At 41.7% G+C, this 18,256-nt stretch overlaps 1 protein-coding gene across 6 annotated transcripts in view; it reads right to left on the bottom strand.

The window, feature by feature from the left end:
* Positions 1-18,256, bottom strand: part of TNFAIP8 (TNF alpha induced protein 8) — a 507,922-nt gene that overhangs the window by 47,027 nt on the left and 442,639 nt on the right. The window contains exon 1 of one of the 6 annotated variants that reach the window (XM_085632654.1): positions 15,554-15,650. The exons of the other annotated variants lie outside the window; for them this stretch is intronic. Coding sequence (XP_085488780.1) covers positions 15,554-15,635 — 82 coding nt within the window. The 5' untranslated portion in view covers positions 15,636-15,650. Of the gene's footprint in view, positions 1-15,553; positions 15,651-18,256 lie in introns of those variants that run through there. 6 annotated transcript variants of the gene reach the window in all.

Raw genomic sequence — 18,256 nt, 5'->3', positions numbered from 1 at the left:
ATCAAAGAAGAAAGGAGGGTAGAGATTTGTAATAGTTTCAAACAATAAAGCACACAAATTCTCACCAACACAGAGTAATATGTGGGGAGTTCATGGTTCTACCCAGATGCAACGCAAAAGGAGCACAGACAACACTTCTGGTTCCGGGTGAAACCTGATGTATGATATTTGTCAAACCAACATCCAATCCAGCCACTACCTACATCTGGTAAAATAAATAAAGCACTGCAGTGCAAGTTCTCTCCATGGCCCTTGGAGAGAGGGAACCAAGACTGGCGGGGCGAGGCTGTTTATGGTCCTAAGTCAAGCAGCTGTGTTTAGATGCCATCAATTGGGGCTCTCCAAAGATACCAAAAGGTAACAGGCATGTGCAGTATGAAAACCTCAAATAAATAGTTAATAACACATTGGACTTGGGGTGAAAGTCATAAAACAAAAGAATACTTTGTGTGTATCCCGTATTTGTGCAGTGTTGCAATATTTCTGTTTTTTTAAACTAGAAAAGCAGGTTAAAGTCCCTCTCATGGCCTAAAGAAATGTCAACCAGTGGGGAATTCGAAGCATTTGGGACATCCAAGCAATGCAGAAAACATTTTGATGCAGAACGTGCACAACCGAATCACTGAGACCCCAGTTCACTTGGAAGACATTTCACCAGCCCCAGCAAACCTTCTTCAAACAACCGGAAGATGATGGAAGGCAAGGTTGTTTAACATTCTTACATGATGCTAAACACGCAAGCGAGACCAATGGACGCTAAACAAGCAAGCGAGACCATTGGATGCTAAACAAGCAAGCGAGACCAATGGATGCTAAACACGCAAGCGAGACCAATGGATGCGGTCTTCGCAAGTGTCCGAGCCAAGGGCTGCCTGCAGTACTCTTTTGCCACCTCATGTGTCTAAGGTCAGGCAGGCGGCCTTCCATCATGCACTGCCTTCACAGGTCAGTACAGTCCACAGTCTTTGTCCTACTGCTGATTATTCAAACCAAGACCATAATGTACATGGAATACAGTACCCTGTCCCATGCATTACACAGATATTGCACGTCACCGAGGAGTTACATGATCACAAGGAAGAGACTGGAGGCATTCTAACTTTATTAGATCATAACATTTCTAAGTGAGCTGCAAAATCCTTTTAACAAACAGCAGATGGTATTTTATTTCCTATAACACGTGGCCACGTCATGATCCTTCCATTAAAAGGCTTAAATCCCCAGTGTCTTACTTTTCTCATATGGAATATATAGCATGGTTGCTACTATGTAGATTTTGTTCAGAAACTGTAATGCAAAAATCTACAGACCACCATGAAATGAGTAATGTACTGCAAAAACATGTTATTGTAAATCAAGTTAACAACACACCTTTACTTGAGAATATGTGGTAAAATGCAGCTAGATTTGCGTTTTTGACTAGTGAACCCTAGCAGGGCAATACATAGGTGTACTTGCACAAGTGCCCCCCTCTATTAAAACGGTCCTTTTTCAGGGGGAAATGCATCGGAAGAGCTGGGAAGCGAAGTGTCTCTTTCGTGATTTCAGGAGCCGTAGACAGCCTGGGGTGTGACTGTTTTGTCTCACTATCTGCAGCTGGGACTGTGAAACAACAATGCAGCTGTAATACATTATTACACTTGAGTAGCAGCGTATTTTTTTTTATTACGAGTTTATAGTGATGCCACAATGAGATTGCAATAAGAAAATCAGACACCAGTGCACAGTTCCGTGTATTATATCAGCTAAGGCTGCGAGAGTTAAGTGTACTTAGTGACAAATACTTTACAAAGAATAGTGTGTTGACTCCAAGTCTATAACGTGGTATCACACAGCAGCTACACATGCCAACTGTGTGAACCTGCACCCAAACATTAGCTAAAGTCACTGCAGTTCAGCACACTAGGGCAGCTCACTAAAAAGGTCACATATAGGTGTCCATCTGCTGCCTGTTTGACTCGTGATATATTACACGCGTATCTTCTACACAGTCTTCATAGTCATACGTTAGTAACACGTCATGCTCCGCACGCATATAAAATACACTATACTTTCAATGTAGTATTTCACTCTCTGATGTGAGAAACTATGAAACTCGGTTTCTGGTGTTTGCCTTTCCGTGCTGTAGGCACCACGCAGCTGTCGGGAATCAGACATACAATGCAGATCTCACACACTTCAGCTGTCATCCGTGGGGCCAAGTTCCACATTCATACAGACAGCGCGAGGTTTCTCAACTACTTCCCGTCTCCTCGATCATCTAAGTTTGCTTGCAGCCTCCCTTTGACCCAGAAATGCAGACACCGATCAGCAACTGGCTTTTTCTTTACATTCCATATGTCTTTATCATTCGCATCGGATACGGAATCACTGTCACTGATGCAACACGTGCTGCAGTCCTGACACGCTAACATGTTACTAGTCGTTGACCGCTTCTAACAGAGACTTATCTGGCACGGTGACCTTTAAATTTTTTATTCCATAGTATGCAGATTTGGGGACGTGTTATACATACGGTGCATTTTCCATGATTGCGCCGGGTGCATGCACCTTTTAAAACGTGCACTCGGCGCAATCAAAGAGAATGCACCATATTAGGGTGAATGCGCTGCCCCCAGGGCAGCCGCAAACTCGCCCTCCCCCAAGGGCAGCGCATTCATGTAAAAAATGAAGCGGCTGCTTTGAAGCTGCTCCGTGTTTTCACAGTGCAGGCGGAATAGAGATCCCCTTGCAGGCTGGTACAGTGAGTGAATGCCCCGCCTGCAAGGGGATGTCTGAGGCTCCATGGGATTCTATTCCCCTCTCCACAGGGACACAGTCAGGGGGCGCACTGACAGTGCACCACCTTTTTAGGTGGCGTATGCTCAGGGCATCTCATGACAGCTTCTTTGCCTCTGCGCCAGAGTCTGAAATACGGCGATGGAGCAGAGGCAAAGGGATTCCCTCATTTGCATGGGGCCACGCCCATGCAAATGAGGGAATGCCTTCTTGAGGAAGCGCTGGCGCTGTGTGTGCACCAGTTTTTTCCGTATTACAGAAGTGGATGCACAAGTGTCTGCGGCCCCTTCTGTAATACTAAAGTGCCTTAGCAGCGCGCAAAGCAGGCACAAATGCGCGTTGCGCCCCAGGGCACTTCTATAATACTGCCCTTAACCTCTTCAATGCCCATGACGAGCTGGTCTCGTCATGGGCCGCGGTTGCGCTGTGCCCATGACGAGACCAGCTCGTCATAAACCCCGCCCGCTAATGCAACGGCCGGCACAGGGCGGGGAAAGGGGCGGGCACTGAAGGGGTTAATGTCCAGTGAAATTTGCTTCCGCCTACAGCAACAAAATTAAAAAAAGAAGACACAAAATGAGATAATGCACCCAAAAAAATAATGTATTTCGTGGTACGTTAATGCAAAGATAATGTTTTTGCTTTTTTTTTTTTTTTATATGTTGACCGTGATGCCCCTTAGTCCAAGTGATATATATATGTGTACCATTTATGCAGACATACAGATTATAATATGCGATTACATTCTGCTCATCTGCATATAGATATGGCAGGTGTCATGCTGGCTTTATCATGTAGTAGAAGTAAACGAAGATATTGAACCAGAATACAAGGAGTCAAATACAGACAATGAGAGAAAATCGGAATGAGTAAGCCTTGTGTTAAGCCACTAAAACATGCCTTCTGTGAGACACTAAGCAGCGTTTTATTTATGTCGGACACACCTGTATAAATAGATGGAATTTGACCTTCACACCACAGTAATAAATATGTGAATGTACATTTATAACTACACTTGCTCAAAATAATGTGTTATTAGTACAGATTCATTGTAACTAGCACAGCATAAATATTGGTGGACACCAAAACTTTAATTAAGCGTAATTTATGTTTTTACCCTCACTGCAAAATAACGTGAAAAACACTAGCTCAATGAAGATGTGATAAGTGATACTACTAGTGATATCATCTATGAAATTTACGAGTGATATCGCATGCCGTCATCTAACAGTGCAAAGGGGCTGGAGTTTTGCATGGAAACAGGTTTTCAATTGTAACCCTAACATCCCATTAACTGGCAGAATTTTGTGGGACATTTGAGTAGGCAACCATTACTTCTCTTTAACAAGGTTTTTGGAGTGGAGTTGTTTGCTTCTGCTGCTATGTTTGTCGGCCATGCCCTGTGCCACCCTCGCTGACACCACAACCACTAAGCATGGCTGATGAACTGAGGGGACAGTAGCTGCGATGTGGACTGACTAAGTGGGAAGAAAGGGGGCACATCTTTTGATCCCCTGCTCTTTGGGCAAGGCTACGGAAGAGATAAGGAATGTTGGTGGCTCCACTACAAATGCTCCCTATGACTTGGACACAACCATTGACCTGTCAATGGGGTGAGGGTCTTGCATTTGGTTTTGTTTCCTTACCCTATGGAGAGGCTCTGCAGCACAGGTGGATGGGGAGTTTGCCAGGTGCGATTTGCTCCTGGGACAGGCCAGGGAGCAAGCAAATAACCCCTCCCTTCTCTGTTTCGTTGTTCAGAAGACTAGGAGGTAGTAAATCTTTTTTAACCCTTCTCCAGTCATTATTTCATAACCATACGTGGGCAGGGTTGGTGCAGGCTCTGACTGCAGGGGTTTCTGAGTTCTTAAACCCTAACCCAGAACAGAGTCTATATGAAATTGGATTATTTGAGGTGGGTGACTCCCCACCTCAAGGAATGATCACAACTTTTGGCAGGGTGAACCCTCATAGTCACTTAATTAACCAGAGTTCAACCCTTTGTATCAATGTCACAGAGCAGGCACACTTAACTTAGGGCAATATATAAAGTATTTATGCAGAACCAAAAAAGTGATAAAATCAAAATGCCAAACAATAAAAATCCTAAACTGAATTAGAAAAATAGAGTAAAATACAATAAACAAAAAGAGACTAAAATCCAATATGTAGAAACGGAGATAACACCTTTTAAAGATTTAAGGGAAAGTAGTGCCAAAAAGCACAAAGTGGCAATGATAGTCTATGGTCACAGTAGACCGAGGTGCAATTTCAGGCGACCGCGGTGCAGGATACACCAACCAGGTTTGTCCCGGTCAAATATTTTACCTTCTGACTTAGTCTTTTAAGCCCCAATCCACCACAAGAGAAAACCTCTAAAGCTCCTCAGGACATAAGAGGAGACTCACAAGGTGTCAGACAGAGGCCAACAGCAGGGTCCAGTTCAGGTCCAGATACCACTGGTCATGTGGGCATGTCCAGGAAAAGACCTCTTGTGTCCCTTTAGCCACAAAGGAGGACAGCCAACTGAACCTTGGAGTCCACGTTTTTGTCCTGCATACAAGATGGAGCAGCTCCAGCCCTTCAGAGCACCTGTCAGGTCAAAGAAAGGTCAGTCCTATTCTGATCTTCCACAAGTCTAGAAAGAGTTATGAAGTGGGCGCCTGGAGGTGCCACATTCATACCCGGAACCAGCTGGTGGGGTGACTCCTTAGCATGCCCTAACCAATATGGTAAAAGTTACAGAGGCCAATCCTATCCACTTTTCAGTAGTTCCTGTTTGCTTTACTGCAAACTGGCCCACAATGACATGTGCCAGGGCATTTTCAAGATAGCAAAAGTCTTGGGCCAAACTAAACCTGGGCTCTGAGGGAGAGGGATGGGGTGTGGAGAGTGTCCTATGGTAATCCTTGTGTCCTCCCACATATAACTCTAAAATCCAGTTTGAGGCAGGCCCTGTACCTAGAACAAACCCAGAGACAGAGGTCTGGTAGGACAAATGCAGGGTCCTCCAGCAACCAGATAGTGAATACACAAGAATTTTCTTGACAATTTGTTTTCTACCTTTCAAGTCTCATATGTGGTTTAGCAGACTTGTAAAGCAGGATGGCAGGACTTGACACTATAGTGTCAAAAAGAATGCCCACAACTCTCCACCCATTGTATACTGTGTAGTTCAGAGGAGTCATCTATGCCCATTCAGGTCAGCCTATTGTTTGCTTCTGAAAAGAATTTCACACCTATTCAAGGCTGAGAACTGACAGACTTATGTTAAATAGCATACAGACATTTCAGGCAGCTAAAGGGTAACTTTCCAAAAGTTACTTTCCCTTAATATTTATAAAAAAATCTGACTTCATCATAAATAATGAAATAGTTGTTTAATTGGCTTTCTAGATACAGAATTAATCTGTACTCTGAATTTATGCATGGGAGAGCCACAGTGAAAATAGCTTTTAGGGACTTGTCACTGTAGGGTCATGGTAATGTTAATTTTCTACATGTCACACTTATAAATACCATGCACCATACCATGTGGCCTACAAAGTTCACACAGAGGTGAATTATTAATATGTACAAGGGAGTTTTGTACCTGTCAAAAGAGCTCATTTTCACAGGTCACAGTGCATGTTTTGCAGGCTACAATGGTAGGCCTGAAACCATGTTTGCACTGCCACTGTAGTGGATGGCACAATAGGTGCTGCAGTCCACTGGTTCAATGTTTAGGCCTATGCCCTGAGAAATATGAGCATCTGTCTGTAATATGCACTAATTTTTCAAATGCGCGATCACCCAACATGGCCGCTGGACTTTTTGATGGTCCGCTCCTCTGTTTCGCATGTTACCACATATCTATTCTCCACTTAAAAAATGCATGCTGGAATTCCCATAGTTGTTTCTGATTCACAAGTGATCTACTTTGCTGCTAATTTCTTATTCATTCTGGTATTTTCAAGCAATCTGTTCCCTTAAGACTTTCTCTAACTATGCATTACAGCACTAGCAGTCTTGATGAGATACAGTGAGAGACCTGATTGGCTGCTCTGTTTCACTACTGGTGAGCTAGTTTTTACTTGCTTTATTTGGGACTTTCTGCCCACTACTCTCTAGATTTACATCATCCACCATCTTCTTTTTTCGTCCCACAGTGGTTTCAATCAACAGAATCAAAATGTTGTTTCCTACTCAGTTTATGGTATTGTGCCCTTATTGATCTGATCATCTGATGTTTAAGTACTTTTTACCCATTTTCTGCCAAAAGCCGTCCTTTTTCTATACCTTGTTGCCTGGTATCTAATTTACACATTACATTTTAGGCCCTATTTTTCTGTCTATTTATTCCAACTCCCCCTCAATCCAATTGGCATGTTTTATCTTCATTTTTTTCTTATTAGCCTAAATTCCTTATTAACAAATGTTTTCACTAGGTTTTCACTATGCATACACGATCACACCATTTAGAAGAGATGCGCATGTATCGCCCACGTTTACAGTGACACCTCCACTTTGCCAATATTTTCTTGACATATCAATAGGCATACTTTTAATTTGCACTTGCATACCAGGGGTATTGACCCTTATCTAATGTCAAGAAGTCCTAAATATGGTCTATGTATGTAAGACACCAGAGACAGAAATGATTACGAAGACTCCACTTCTCATTTAGCATTTAGCGGTTGAGACCTGAAAGTTTTATAATCCAACACTTTTCACCAAATAATTTACTTAAGGCTCGTCCCTACTGAGAGGGGACTTTCATACAATCTGTCAAATAGTGTTCCATTATCTGGCAAATATTACCAATACATGACATATGTACGGGCCTTGCTATTTGTGTACCCTGTTACAATATGTTAATTGTTTGTGTTTCATTTATTACATATAATACTCTTGAAATGTATGTTCCACTTGTTGTAGACCTATTTTTTTCTTGTTGCTTTGCACTATACTGTTTAGTCTTGTTTATTTCAGGTCCTTTTAATTTACTTTACATGTTTATTCATTTAAGACACGCAAATAATATAAGGAAAGAATTGTAGAACATACTTTGTAAATGGGGACACAGGTACTGTACTACTGTTTAGCAGGAGTAAAGTGCCCAGCAAAAAATATATGGTTCAGCAAAAGGCAAACGAATGGGGTGACCACACAGAAAAGGCTGATTTCCTACAGAGTCCCTAACAATATTGCCAAAATGGGAGCCTTTTTTTCTATCACTCAGGCATCAATTCACCAGACTTGTGACTCTTTCCTCACCTCAGGTAGAGGAATATTTGTTTGCTGTACTTTTCTTTTCCAAGGTTCGTGAACCTTGCATCATTAGACAGGCTTTGGGGAGTAGAGTTACTTTAAAACACTCGAGTATGCCCGGGTCCCCCAAGGAGAGCCACCGTCCCCTTTGGCCCTTCTGTAGGCCACATGTATCTGAATAAATGTGTTTAGTCTTCATGTTTTCATGCTTCTGATATTCTGTGCTGAGCATCTTTAAATTCACTGGGGAGCTAAGGAATGTGCTAGAATGGTTTGCTTTGCAGTGTTTTTATACAGTACAATCCGCTTCTGTTGCTGTGGGGAGATTTATCGTAGTCACAAGCTGCGGCACGTCATGCTTCATTCATTCATATAATCCTCTTATATTCTTTGTATTCTGGGACTTCTGGTCTTGCATTTGTAGCACAGAAATCAAACTCCCAGAACTACAATGACAATACTGGAGCCTGGACCGGATCATCTTCTCAAGTCTGACACAGAACAATAATCATATCTTGCAGTCTTAACCTGCAGCTGTCAGGCGAGCCCATCTTATGCGTGACACCCGTGGCCAGCCACGCTCATTTGCCATGCTGTCTGTTCGGATTCCGAAGTTTGAAGGCACTAGAGTACTTCTCACAAAATGCAAAGTCTTCTTGCCTTAAACGCCAGGAGTGGTTGAGGTGTCACGTGAAAGCAGCACGGTTTTGTGGACACATTTAGCACCTCGTGGAATGATGGCATCACTAATGTTCAATCACTTGCAATTTAATTTGAGGCTTCTTACATTTACCGAGGTTGCGATCTTCTTCATTTAGACTTTTAGGCCTCCTTTAAAAAAAAAAAAGAAAAAAAAACTTTTTGCACTTTCCTGTAATTTTGTACACACCCAACTAAGGAAGATTTAAACAGTTTGTCTTCAATTATAAAAATTGCACCATTACTTCCGCATAATCTACTGAATACATTGGTCCTTTGCATTGTAATTTCCAGGGTGGACTACTGTAACGGTCTTTATGTCAATTTACCCAATGCTCTTCTGAAAAAATTGCACAGGCTCCAAAATACAGCAGCAAGAATGCTGATGAAAATCCCGAGGTCCCAGTCGGCCTCACAGGCTTTGGTGAGGCTTCATTGGCTCCCTGTCCATCGAAGGATTCTCTTTAAAGGACTCTGCATCACCCATAAAGTGCTTCAGGGACAAGGGCCGGCCTTCTTAAGAGAAAATCTTTGAAGATATGGTCCTAACAGGGCCCTTAGGTCCAGTTCAGCTATGAATTTGGTGGTGCCTCCCTACAAGATCTCCTCCTGGGGAGGCTGGAGCTTTTTGATCTGCACAACTCAACACAGGAACAGGCTTCCCTTAGAAATTAAACCTGCCCCCTGTCTCTGGAGTTTCCGCAAGCTTTTAAAAACCTAGCTTTTCACTAAATACGAACTTGGTCCTCTAAGTTTCTTTATCTCTTAGTGCCGAGACACCTCTGGGTATTTGTTTGCGCTTTTACTAAACTCAAATCAAATCAAATTATGACTTCAGCCTCTAGGCAGCAGCAATTGAGTAGTCACTGAAAGAGGATGATACCATCAGCCAGGTCACCAAAGCACACTTTCCAAAAAACTAGAACAAGGAGACCTAGCCTGATCAAATTCTGTCATCTTGGGCAAATGACTCGGTCCATGGACATCAGTGGCCAAAAAAGTACGTGTGCAGTTTTCAATGTACACTATAGAAGACGCACATTCATTCACAATGACGCAATGCAAATCTCATGATTCCCCACGAATGCCTCCAGCATGACGACCTCATTTGTAGTAGTCACAACTCTGCAGGAGCTCCAAATGGGACGGTTTCATAAACCTTCTGCAGTTCACTGCAATGTTTTTAAATAGTATGAAATATTGAGATTTTGAGACAGGTCGACAAATTCATATGCAGCACTAGTCGTTTAATAATGCACTCAGATTCACATACACAACATTAGATAACACTGTTTTTCATGCAGACTTGATGCAAACTAATGGGGCTTTTCACCAGTGTCCAAACAGAACCTTACATTTACAGAATGGGGTGCCCAGGGGAGGTAAAATCTCACCTCCAAAGGTCTTTTCAGGAAGGTGGCACGCTTAGTAGAGCACGGGGAAGGATTTGTAGATGGGGCTTGGTGGTTGGGGATTATGGTAAAGGGTAGAGTGCAGGACAGCCTCTTCGCCGAAAGGCCCTAGTGCACACGGGGCAAGAAAGGAATGCCGTGTCTGTTTCACCGTTTTCAATAAGAAATACACTGTAGTAGATAGACTCTTTGTAGCGTTGGCATTAATACGGGTGGTGCCCATTATTTTATACCCCTTGTAGCGGGGGGGGTCTCCGAAATAAATCATTCTATGCACAGGCTGCGTCAACAACTTGAAAACGGTACTTACATTGTGACAGAGATAAACCTGCAACCCTTCGTCACCAGGATCCCAGAGTGGCATTTTTTTTTTTTAGAGACTTGAAGAAATCAGTAGCACAACTTAACAACTCTTTTCCTATCAGGCCACACGATATGTTCAATCCAATTTGATAAATCATCATTCATACATCTGGAGAGCCGATAAGGGAAATTAACACCCAATACTTCCGGATTACCAAGGTCATGCAGAGGAATGCATTCCACGCTGCAACTGGGGTGGCCATTTGTTGAGCAGCCTCTCAGTTCTAGCGATGGGAGCCCAAGGCTCCTTGTGGTTCAAGGTGTACAATTCTGCTTCCTTCCCAGCACACTGCATCCCACCTCTGAAGTCTCCATTACGATGAATGCCACTCTTCTGTGTAGAGTACTTTTAGCTTTGGTAATGTGTTTATTTTGACACTGACAATGCCAGCCTGGTCTATGGTTTTCATATTACGCTACGTGAAAAACTCTACCGGATCGCCATCTGGATGTCATTTGCATTGAAATACATCTTTGTCCTGAATACATTTGATGCAAATACTTTTTATGAGGCATTTAATGGTTTAACAAAACTGGATAATTGCAGACTCACAAAATATTATGGGGGCTAATTGTGGACAGGGGCTAAAAAAGCTAAGTTAAAGCAATTCTTCACAGGTATTGGCAAAGCCTAGGTCTCGCATATGAGAGCTATTTTTATTTGCCAATGTCTTTTAGCCATATTGTACAGCAGCATGCTGCTGTGCCGCATAGCTAAAATTAGATTTTTTCAAAAATATGACCATGCCCGCGTTGTGGCATTTTTTTTAGTTGGCAGGACAGGAGAGAGAGTGAGTGGGGGCAAGTAACGATGTGGGGAAAAGCAACAAACAATGAGTGACGGACCACTAACCAACAACACTGAGCACAACGGAGAGTGGGTGATCAAGCAACATGGAGCGGGCAGGAGAGTGGGTGGAGGCAAGCATGGGATCAAGTAAAAACATGGAAAGGACAGGAGCGTGGCTGGAGGCAAACAACAACACGGAGTGGGGCATGAGGGTGGGTGGTGTCAAGCAACAACACAGAGTGGAACAGAAGATAAGCAACAACACAGAGGGGACAAAAGCACACCAGTAAAAAAAGAGTGACAAGGAAGAAGGTGAGAGCACATGAAGGAGACAGCCTGCAAACATCCACACTCATATTAAGAGCTTCAACAAAAAGAAAAAAGTAGCTTTGAAAGTTCGAGCAGTGGAAGTGCAAAGGTACTCGGGTCACGCTCCAGGGGCACGTGCTGACAAAACAGAAGTGAGGAAATTGGAGTAACAATTCCTAATTCCGAAATTCACTCTTCAAGTACGGAAAATCTGGCAAGTATTTCACCCTGTACAAAACACACTGGTCCCCCATCATAAAGTCCAATGTGAGATCCTATTCATTTGTAATCACCATGAGATCCTATTTATTAACTGAATTAAATACTTGGTTAGTTCTCCCGAACTTACCACTCTGTCTATACCTTTGAAAGGCAGATATGTCACTCTCTGTGCCCACACAACTAACAGAAAAGGAGCAAAGTCAATTCTTCCATTTGTGGTCATTTGGGCCCCCGTCGTAGGATATGCGCTTGAGACAATAAATGGATATGCTAAAGAGTAAATATTTCTCAACTTCTTGTTAATAGCATTTTGAGATTTTGCATGCATTGTAGATTGTGTTTCCTTACTGTCTTCCAGTATTGTTTAAATATCTCAATTAAAATTTTCCTTGGAAGCACCTTCAAAACCCAACAATTTCAAGCCATTGATCACCAAAATGACCTCCAACAACAGAAATGCGTATTTTTGATTTGTGGCACTTGGTTAAACAAGGAATTACATGAATTATTAGGGAAGCCATTCAGGATGCCTTGAGAGAGACTTTTATAGGGCTTTTAAATATTATTGTGATCTAACTTTCCCTTGCATTGCGCTGCCACAAACTGCAAAAAAGTTATGTATGCTGGCGGTTTGAGAGGTCGGCAAGTGCAGTGTATTGCAGTGTGGAATGGGAATACATACAGTGACATGGAAGAATACTGGATCTTTATTACAAATCGCAATAAGATTGCACCATCCGTTATTATGTTGGGACCCTTAAATCTAAGACATTGGTAGAACAATCCCTTACATCTCTATCCTATTTTACCCCCTCTGTAAACTCCAAAGACACCAATCCTAACACGCTGAACCCATTGCCACCAAGTGATACCACGATACCCCTTTATCAACCCTGAATGTTAAAGATTATTCTCTGACCTTACTGATGAAAATCTATTCCTATCCCACATACCAGATTTTTACCAACACATGGTCAAAATCATGTTTTCCTTAACATGCATATATTCAACAAATCTACTTTACCTATACGCTCTCTTACTTCCTTGTCCCTGCTGAGACATGTTATTTTCTGTACTCTGAATGCTGATGAAATCCTTGAGTAGCGCTCTGCCACCATGTCCTTGTACTAAGTCTGGGCTTTAAAAAAACTTCTAAATAAATAAACAATGCTCTGGCCCGCCCACAGAATGGCCAGGGTTGCTACATGACCTGCTGTCATCAGGACACCACTTTGCCATTATTGCTGTAGCCTTAAGAAGAAAAAAAAAAAAATCACTGTTTTCAGGTGTGTTAGTTAAATTGACTGAAAGGAGCTGAGCCAAGACTACAGTTCCCAGAAAGCAAATGTATTAAGTAAAAGCCCAGAACTGGAATACGGATGTGACACTGACCCAACCAGAAACCAGAGGTATTGCCGTCTTAATGAAGTAGCCTAACAGTGCAGTCAGGTGATATATTTTTTACTCGTTCAAGTCGTGCCCTGATGGGAACTCTGAAATCTACCCTCTTTTAAGGCGATTCGTAGATGGGGGAAAAAAACTCCAGCAGGCAGCAAGATCTAACACTTTGAATGAGCACACGGTGTTGGCCTTCAACACTTATAACGAATGTGTATAATCCAGCTTCTTTGAGGAGGAGGTAACAGTTAACTGCAGGTTTCAATCGCTCCTGGTCACTTTATAAAAACCATCACAATAATTGAATTCCTGGTAAGACTAATGAGAAATTGATTCAAAACAGAACTTAAAGTAATGTAAGTATTTCAAAGAATATGAAGAATAGCAACATGAATTACAACTTTTGATGGAAAAGAAGTAAATTGTGGCTGCAAATTAAAAATATATAAATATTTTAACGTTTAATAATGTTAAGAATTTTTAGAATAAATACAAATGCTGAGCGTGGTAAGGTTGCTGTCTGGCAGCTCACCACTTCTGTCGGAACATCTGGTTTCTTGAACTTGTCTAGCATTCCCCTTTTTTTGTGACTGATCAATTTATGTTCTTTAGGCCTACCCTAGCAGGGGAAAGCTGAAAAAACAATAATGGGATGATGATATTTTGCAAACAATTGCCTTTTGGCAACAGTGTGAGACAATGAAAGTTAAGTACTGTTCAAACGCGGCCATTTTAAAGGGATGGGGACTTCTAGATGACACATTCTTAGAATAACACTGTGGTCTGATGGTTTGCTGCAGCATAATTCAAACCAAGTCATGTTTTCTCTCCAAATGGAAAAAGGATGGAGAAGTTAAGAACAGAGTGTAAATCACTAATAGGACTAAACAAGGCTGTTCCATTTCTCACTGCTGGAAAACAACAATCATACAAATACAAAATCGTACACTTTTTGCCATTTTATAATTGTATGTGGTATGTGTGCGATACATACTCAATACTGTGGAAATGTGTTTGCTTGCTGTGTACGCAGTGTTTTGTATTTGGAGCACGGTTTTTCTACAGCAAATGAGAAAGGTCGCTCGTAGGTAATGTGGTAAAATTACAATGTTTGATCTATATTTTACAACAACATTTTAACAGGGTAGGTGATTAACCCTAAACCCCCTCATGACTCACTCACTCATTCAGCACGTTGTGGTGTCTGAGCTAGAACATTTACGAGGGCTCCTTTAGATTCTCAGGCCAGTCTAGGTATAATGGCGCTGTGGGTCATTAGTGCCATGTGCGTGTGCTTCAAAAGACACAAGCACACAAAAGGAAATGAGTGAAGGGACACAGGCTCTGGGAACAGGACACTGGGAGATTGGAGAAGATATTCCTGCAAAGAAGATAACACAAACCTTGCAAAAGAACACGAAACAAAAATCTGATGAAAGATGTATCTATGGCAACTGTTTTATAAAATTTTTAGAACGAGGACAAATAAATTCAGTGAGTGCAGTTCGTTATTATTTGTTAGGGTATTTTTGGGTGTTTCAGGTAACATCATTTCAAACTAAAGTACTGTTAAGAGATGACTCTAGTAATAAAAAGCAGGTTTGAATAGCATATAAATAGAGCTCCCGGTTTTATGGTATTTATATTTCTTTTTTGTCAACTTTATCTGTATTTATTATGGGTTTTGTGAAAAAAAATAAAGCTGAAATTGGTATATTTTAACAATAATTTAACCAATAAATATGCAGTCATGCTTGAATGCCTGCCAGGTTTCAGTAATATGAACCCCCCTAGAAGATAAATCAATGCACTTAAATGAAAATATGCACATTTCAGTATTAGCCTTGTGCATATCTACTGCTGTTTAAGCGTCTGTACTAAAATTCCTTCCTTTTTTAACCCCCTTACCTATCAATCTACACAGTTATTGGCCTGGCAGTGATGGCAAAGTGTATTTAGAATCATCCAAAAAGCACCCAATTTTCATTTTCATCCACATTTAAAAATAAATACAGACAAGAAAATAAATGGTTTTCTGTCTGAATTTATCTGTAAAAATCAGTAAAAATGGAAATCAGGGAGCCTTACATATAAATGACCTAACTACAAAAACACAGGAAACTGAAAAAATTTAAATAATGTACCTAAAGTTTTTAAAGAATTTTAAGCGTTCCCGTAAGAGTCCATGTGACAATGGTTCCAATTGAAGTGAATGGGAAAGGTAAAAACCATAGAAAATAGTCAATTCCCTTGGGGCAGTCAAGACTTGAGATGAAGTTAATGTGAGTTTATGTGACTATGGAGACGGCTTTTCTCTCGTTAAAGTTTTTACCTTCGCATTTAGGCTTTGCAATGGATGCTGCTTGGTCCACCACTTCTCCAATTATTCTTTTCAAAGGATTGTCTTGTTCCATTGAGAAAATTCTTGGTTAGTTGTAGACGGGCTATAGGAAAGTAACAATTCAATCATTTTCAGAAAGGTCTTCTGGGCTCAGTCCAAGAAAGTCAATTTGGGCACAAATTTTGGTAGATACCAAAAGACTATGGAATTGGTCCAGAATTCCTTTGCACTAGGTCAGGACTACAAGAACTCACCACTGTATCTTGCAGGCATTAGTACATCAAGGACCAGAAGCTACAGGCACTTCCCACCTTTGGACACTAACTTACCGCTACAACAAAGAAAGCTACAAAATAAAATATGCCTCAGAATTAAACCTGGAGGCTATTTTACCCGGCCCGGTACCACAGCAGTCACTCAGAAAATCAGAAAAGCTCTACATGATATTTTCTTCTTCAAGGTTTCCCCACATCAGTAGTTTAAACATGGCATTTTAAAACTTCCTATTGGATGGGTCCCCAAAAATGTAATGGGTTTCTGATGCACCCTATACCCCTTTCACTACAGTATATAGCCTGTGACTTCCACCTTTCAAAACAGAGAAAATATTAATTTAGCAGAAGTTGAGCTAGATGCCCACAGAACTGTAACAGGGAAAAGCAACCCAGCCGTTGCGAAGCAATTTAAGAAATGTTACACGGTACCCATCTAAAGAACACCTGTACATGTAGGAACAAACAGGATTGGTCCTGGACATTCAATTTACAGTTCACTAGTTATTAACAATTCACACCTCCCGGCGGCAGTCTAGTGACCAGTGTCCCGCCAATTCCATGTTAACAAGTTTGCAGTACAGGGGGCTGGGAAAACAGTTTTAAAATAAGAATACCACATCTGTGGCATTTTCAGCAGAACAGACATCACGTTTCGAAGGTTCAAAAAGCAAAATAAATCTATAGGAATCCCAAGCGAAGAAGGGCTTTCCTACACTTGGGGTGCTCAGCTGTCATATGATCACCATATTCAATGAAGAATTTCCTTGGAGATACGCTACTGGCGCCTCTTCATTACATTACAAGACTTATAAATTCAATGTCTGAATTCCATCCACAATCAATACAAAACAGTGATGGATGGAATCCTTGAATTAATCTCAGCAACTGGCAGTTACTTGGGCAACATCCCAGTCATGCCACCTCAGATTATATCTAGTCATATCCAAATCATTCCTGGTCCTGCTCCAATGGGAACAGATCAGACAGAACTGCCAAGCTAGGTCCTCTCTCAACCAGAAAACCAGCAACCCAATGCTGGTTTTAGCCTAGTTGGGCCTCTTGTTGAGTGCAACTTGGCTCTAGTGGCACAGTGAGCACGGGACCCTTGTCTGGGCATACCTTAGGGTATTACATCAAACACACAAAAAGTGATGGAAAAATGCCTGCAAACAGTCTAACCAGGGGTAATTACTCTCAGTTGCATTCCGACCCAGTGTTTTTTGCCCATCATGTCTTGTGCTTACTGTGCCACTGGAACCAAGCTGCACCTGACTTGGGTTGCTCCTGTTCCGGTTCAGAGAGGACCTAGCTCAATATTCAGAGAGGACTTGGCAATTTGGACTGGACTGTGCCTACAGTAAAAGGGTATGGGTGGATTTGCACATGGCTGGGCCTAATGTGGGGTGGCTTTGTGAGCAAAAAAAATGACTGACTGCGATGCAGTGGCTGAGATTGATTCAAGTATTTATAGTAATGAAGAGACAAGAGATCGTGGTAAGCATGTCTTTATTCTCAAGTGATTCCTTGCAGAATCCCCGTTAACGTTCCCCGTGCCTAACCTCAATATTCTAAAACCAGCGTGTGGCACTCGCCACGCACACTCACACACAAAGATTACAGGGAGGAAAGGAGAAGATAAGATGCAGGGGTTAGTATAATAAATAAAGCATGGGAAGAGTTTACAGAATATTACACCTTTTTCCTTTTTTCAGCAATTAGTCCAATACATAATATTTGAATCTGATAGGAGGAACAATTGTTCTTCTGGTCAAAACAGTACCACTAGGATTGGTTGCGGTCATGGATGAAGATACACTTGCAGAATTTTCACTGTTAGAACCAGTATCATATGCTTTACATTGTATACTGTTGTTGGCATTATCAACTAACTTTGGTACATTACTTTCAGAAGTTTCACCATCAACTACTGGTTCCAGAGTCCTTATGCTGACAACATTTTATTCATTCCACCACTGACCATTGTCTAGCTAAACAGCAGCACCTTTAGTTTTAAACACACACCTTGGTTCCCTATAGCTCGCTCATTTTTTAGGATATTTCACTCTTACTGTGTCACCAGCACACACGGACATTCTTTCTGACTGCATTTCTACCATTGTAGTGGCTGCGCATGTGCTTTTGATGCTTATCTACCAATCTTCTTATTTTGATCTCTTTTTCTCTCATGTTATCTTTTTCCCATTTCTTCTACACTAATGACCAGTATGGTTGCAACTGTGTAACAGCCAATCTACCTCTGAGCAAATCAAAGGGGGTTCTACCAGTGGCATTGCGTGTAGTGGTGTGATAGGAGCAAAGCCTGGTTCCAAGGGCCACTTCTATGGGAATGTGAGACCTCAAAGCCATTTGAATGGTTTCTTTGATTATGCGATTGGCCCGTTCGACGTGGCTGTTGCTT

This window comes from Triturus cristatus, chromosome 2_1, assembly GCF_964204655.1.
Source record: "Triturus cristatus chromosome 2_1, aTriCri1.1, whole genome shotgun sequence".
Lineage (NCBI taxonomy): Eukaryota > Metazoa > Chordata > Amphibia > Caudata > Salamandridae > Triturus > Triturus cristatus.
This window is presented reverse-complemented; position numbering and strand designations above follow the sequence as displayed.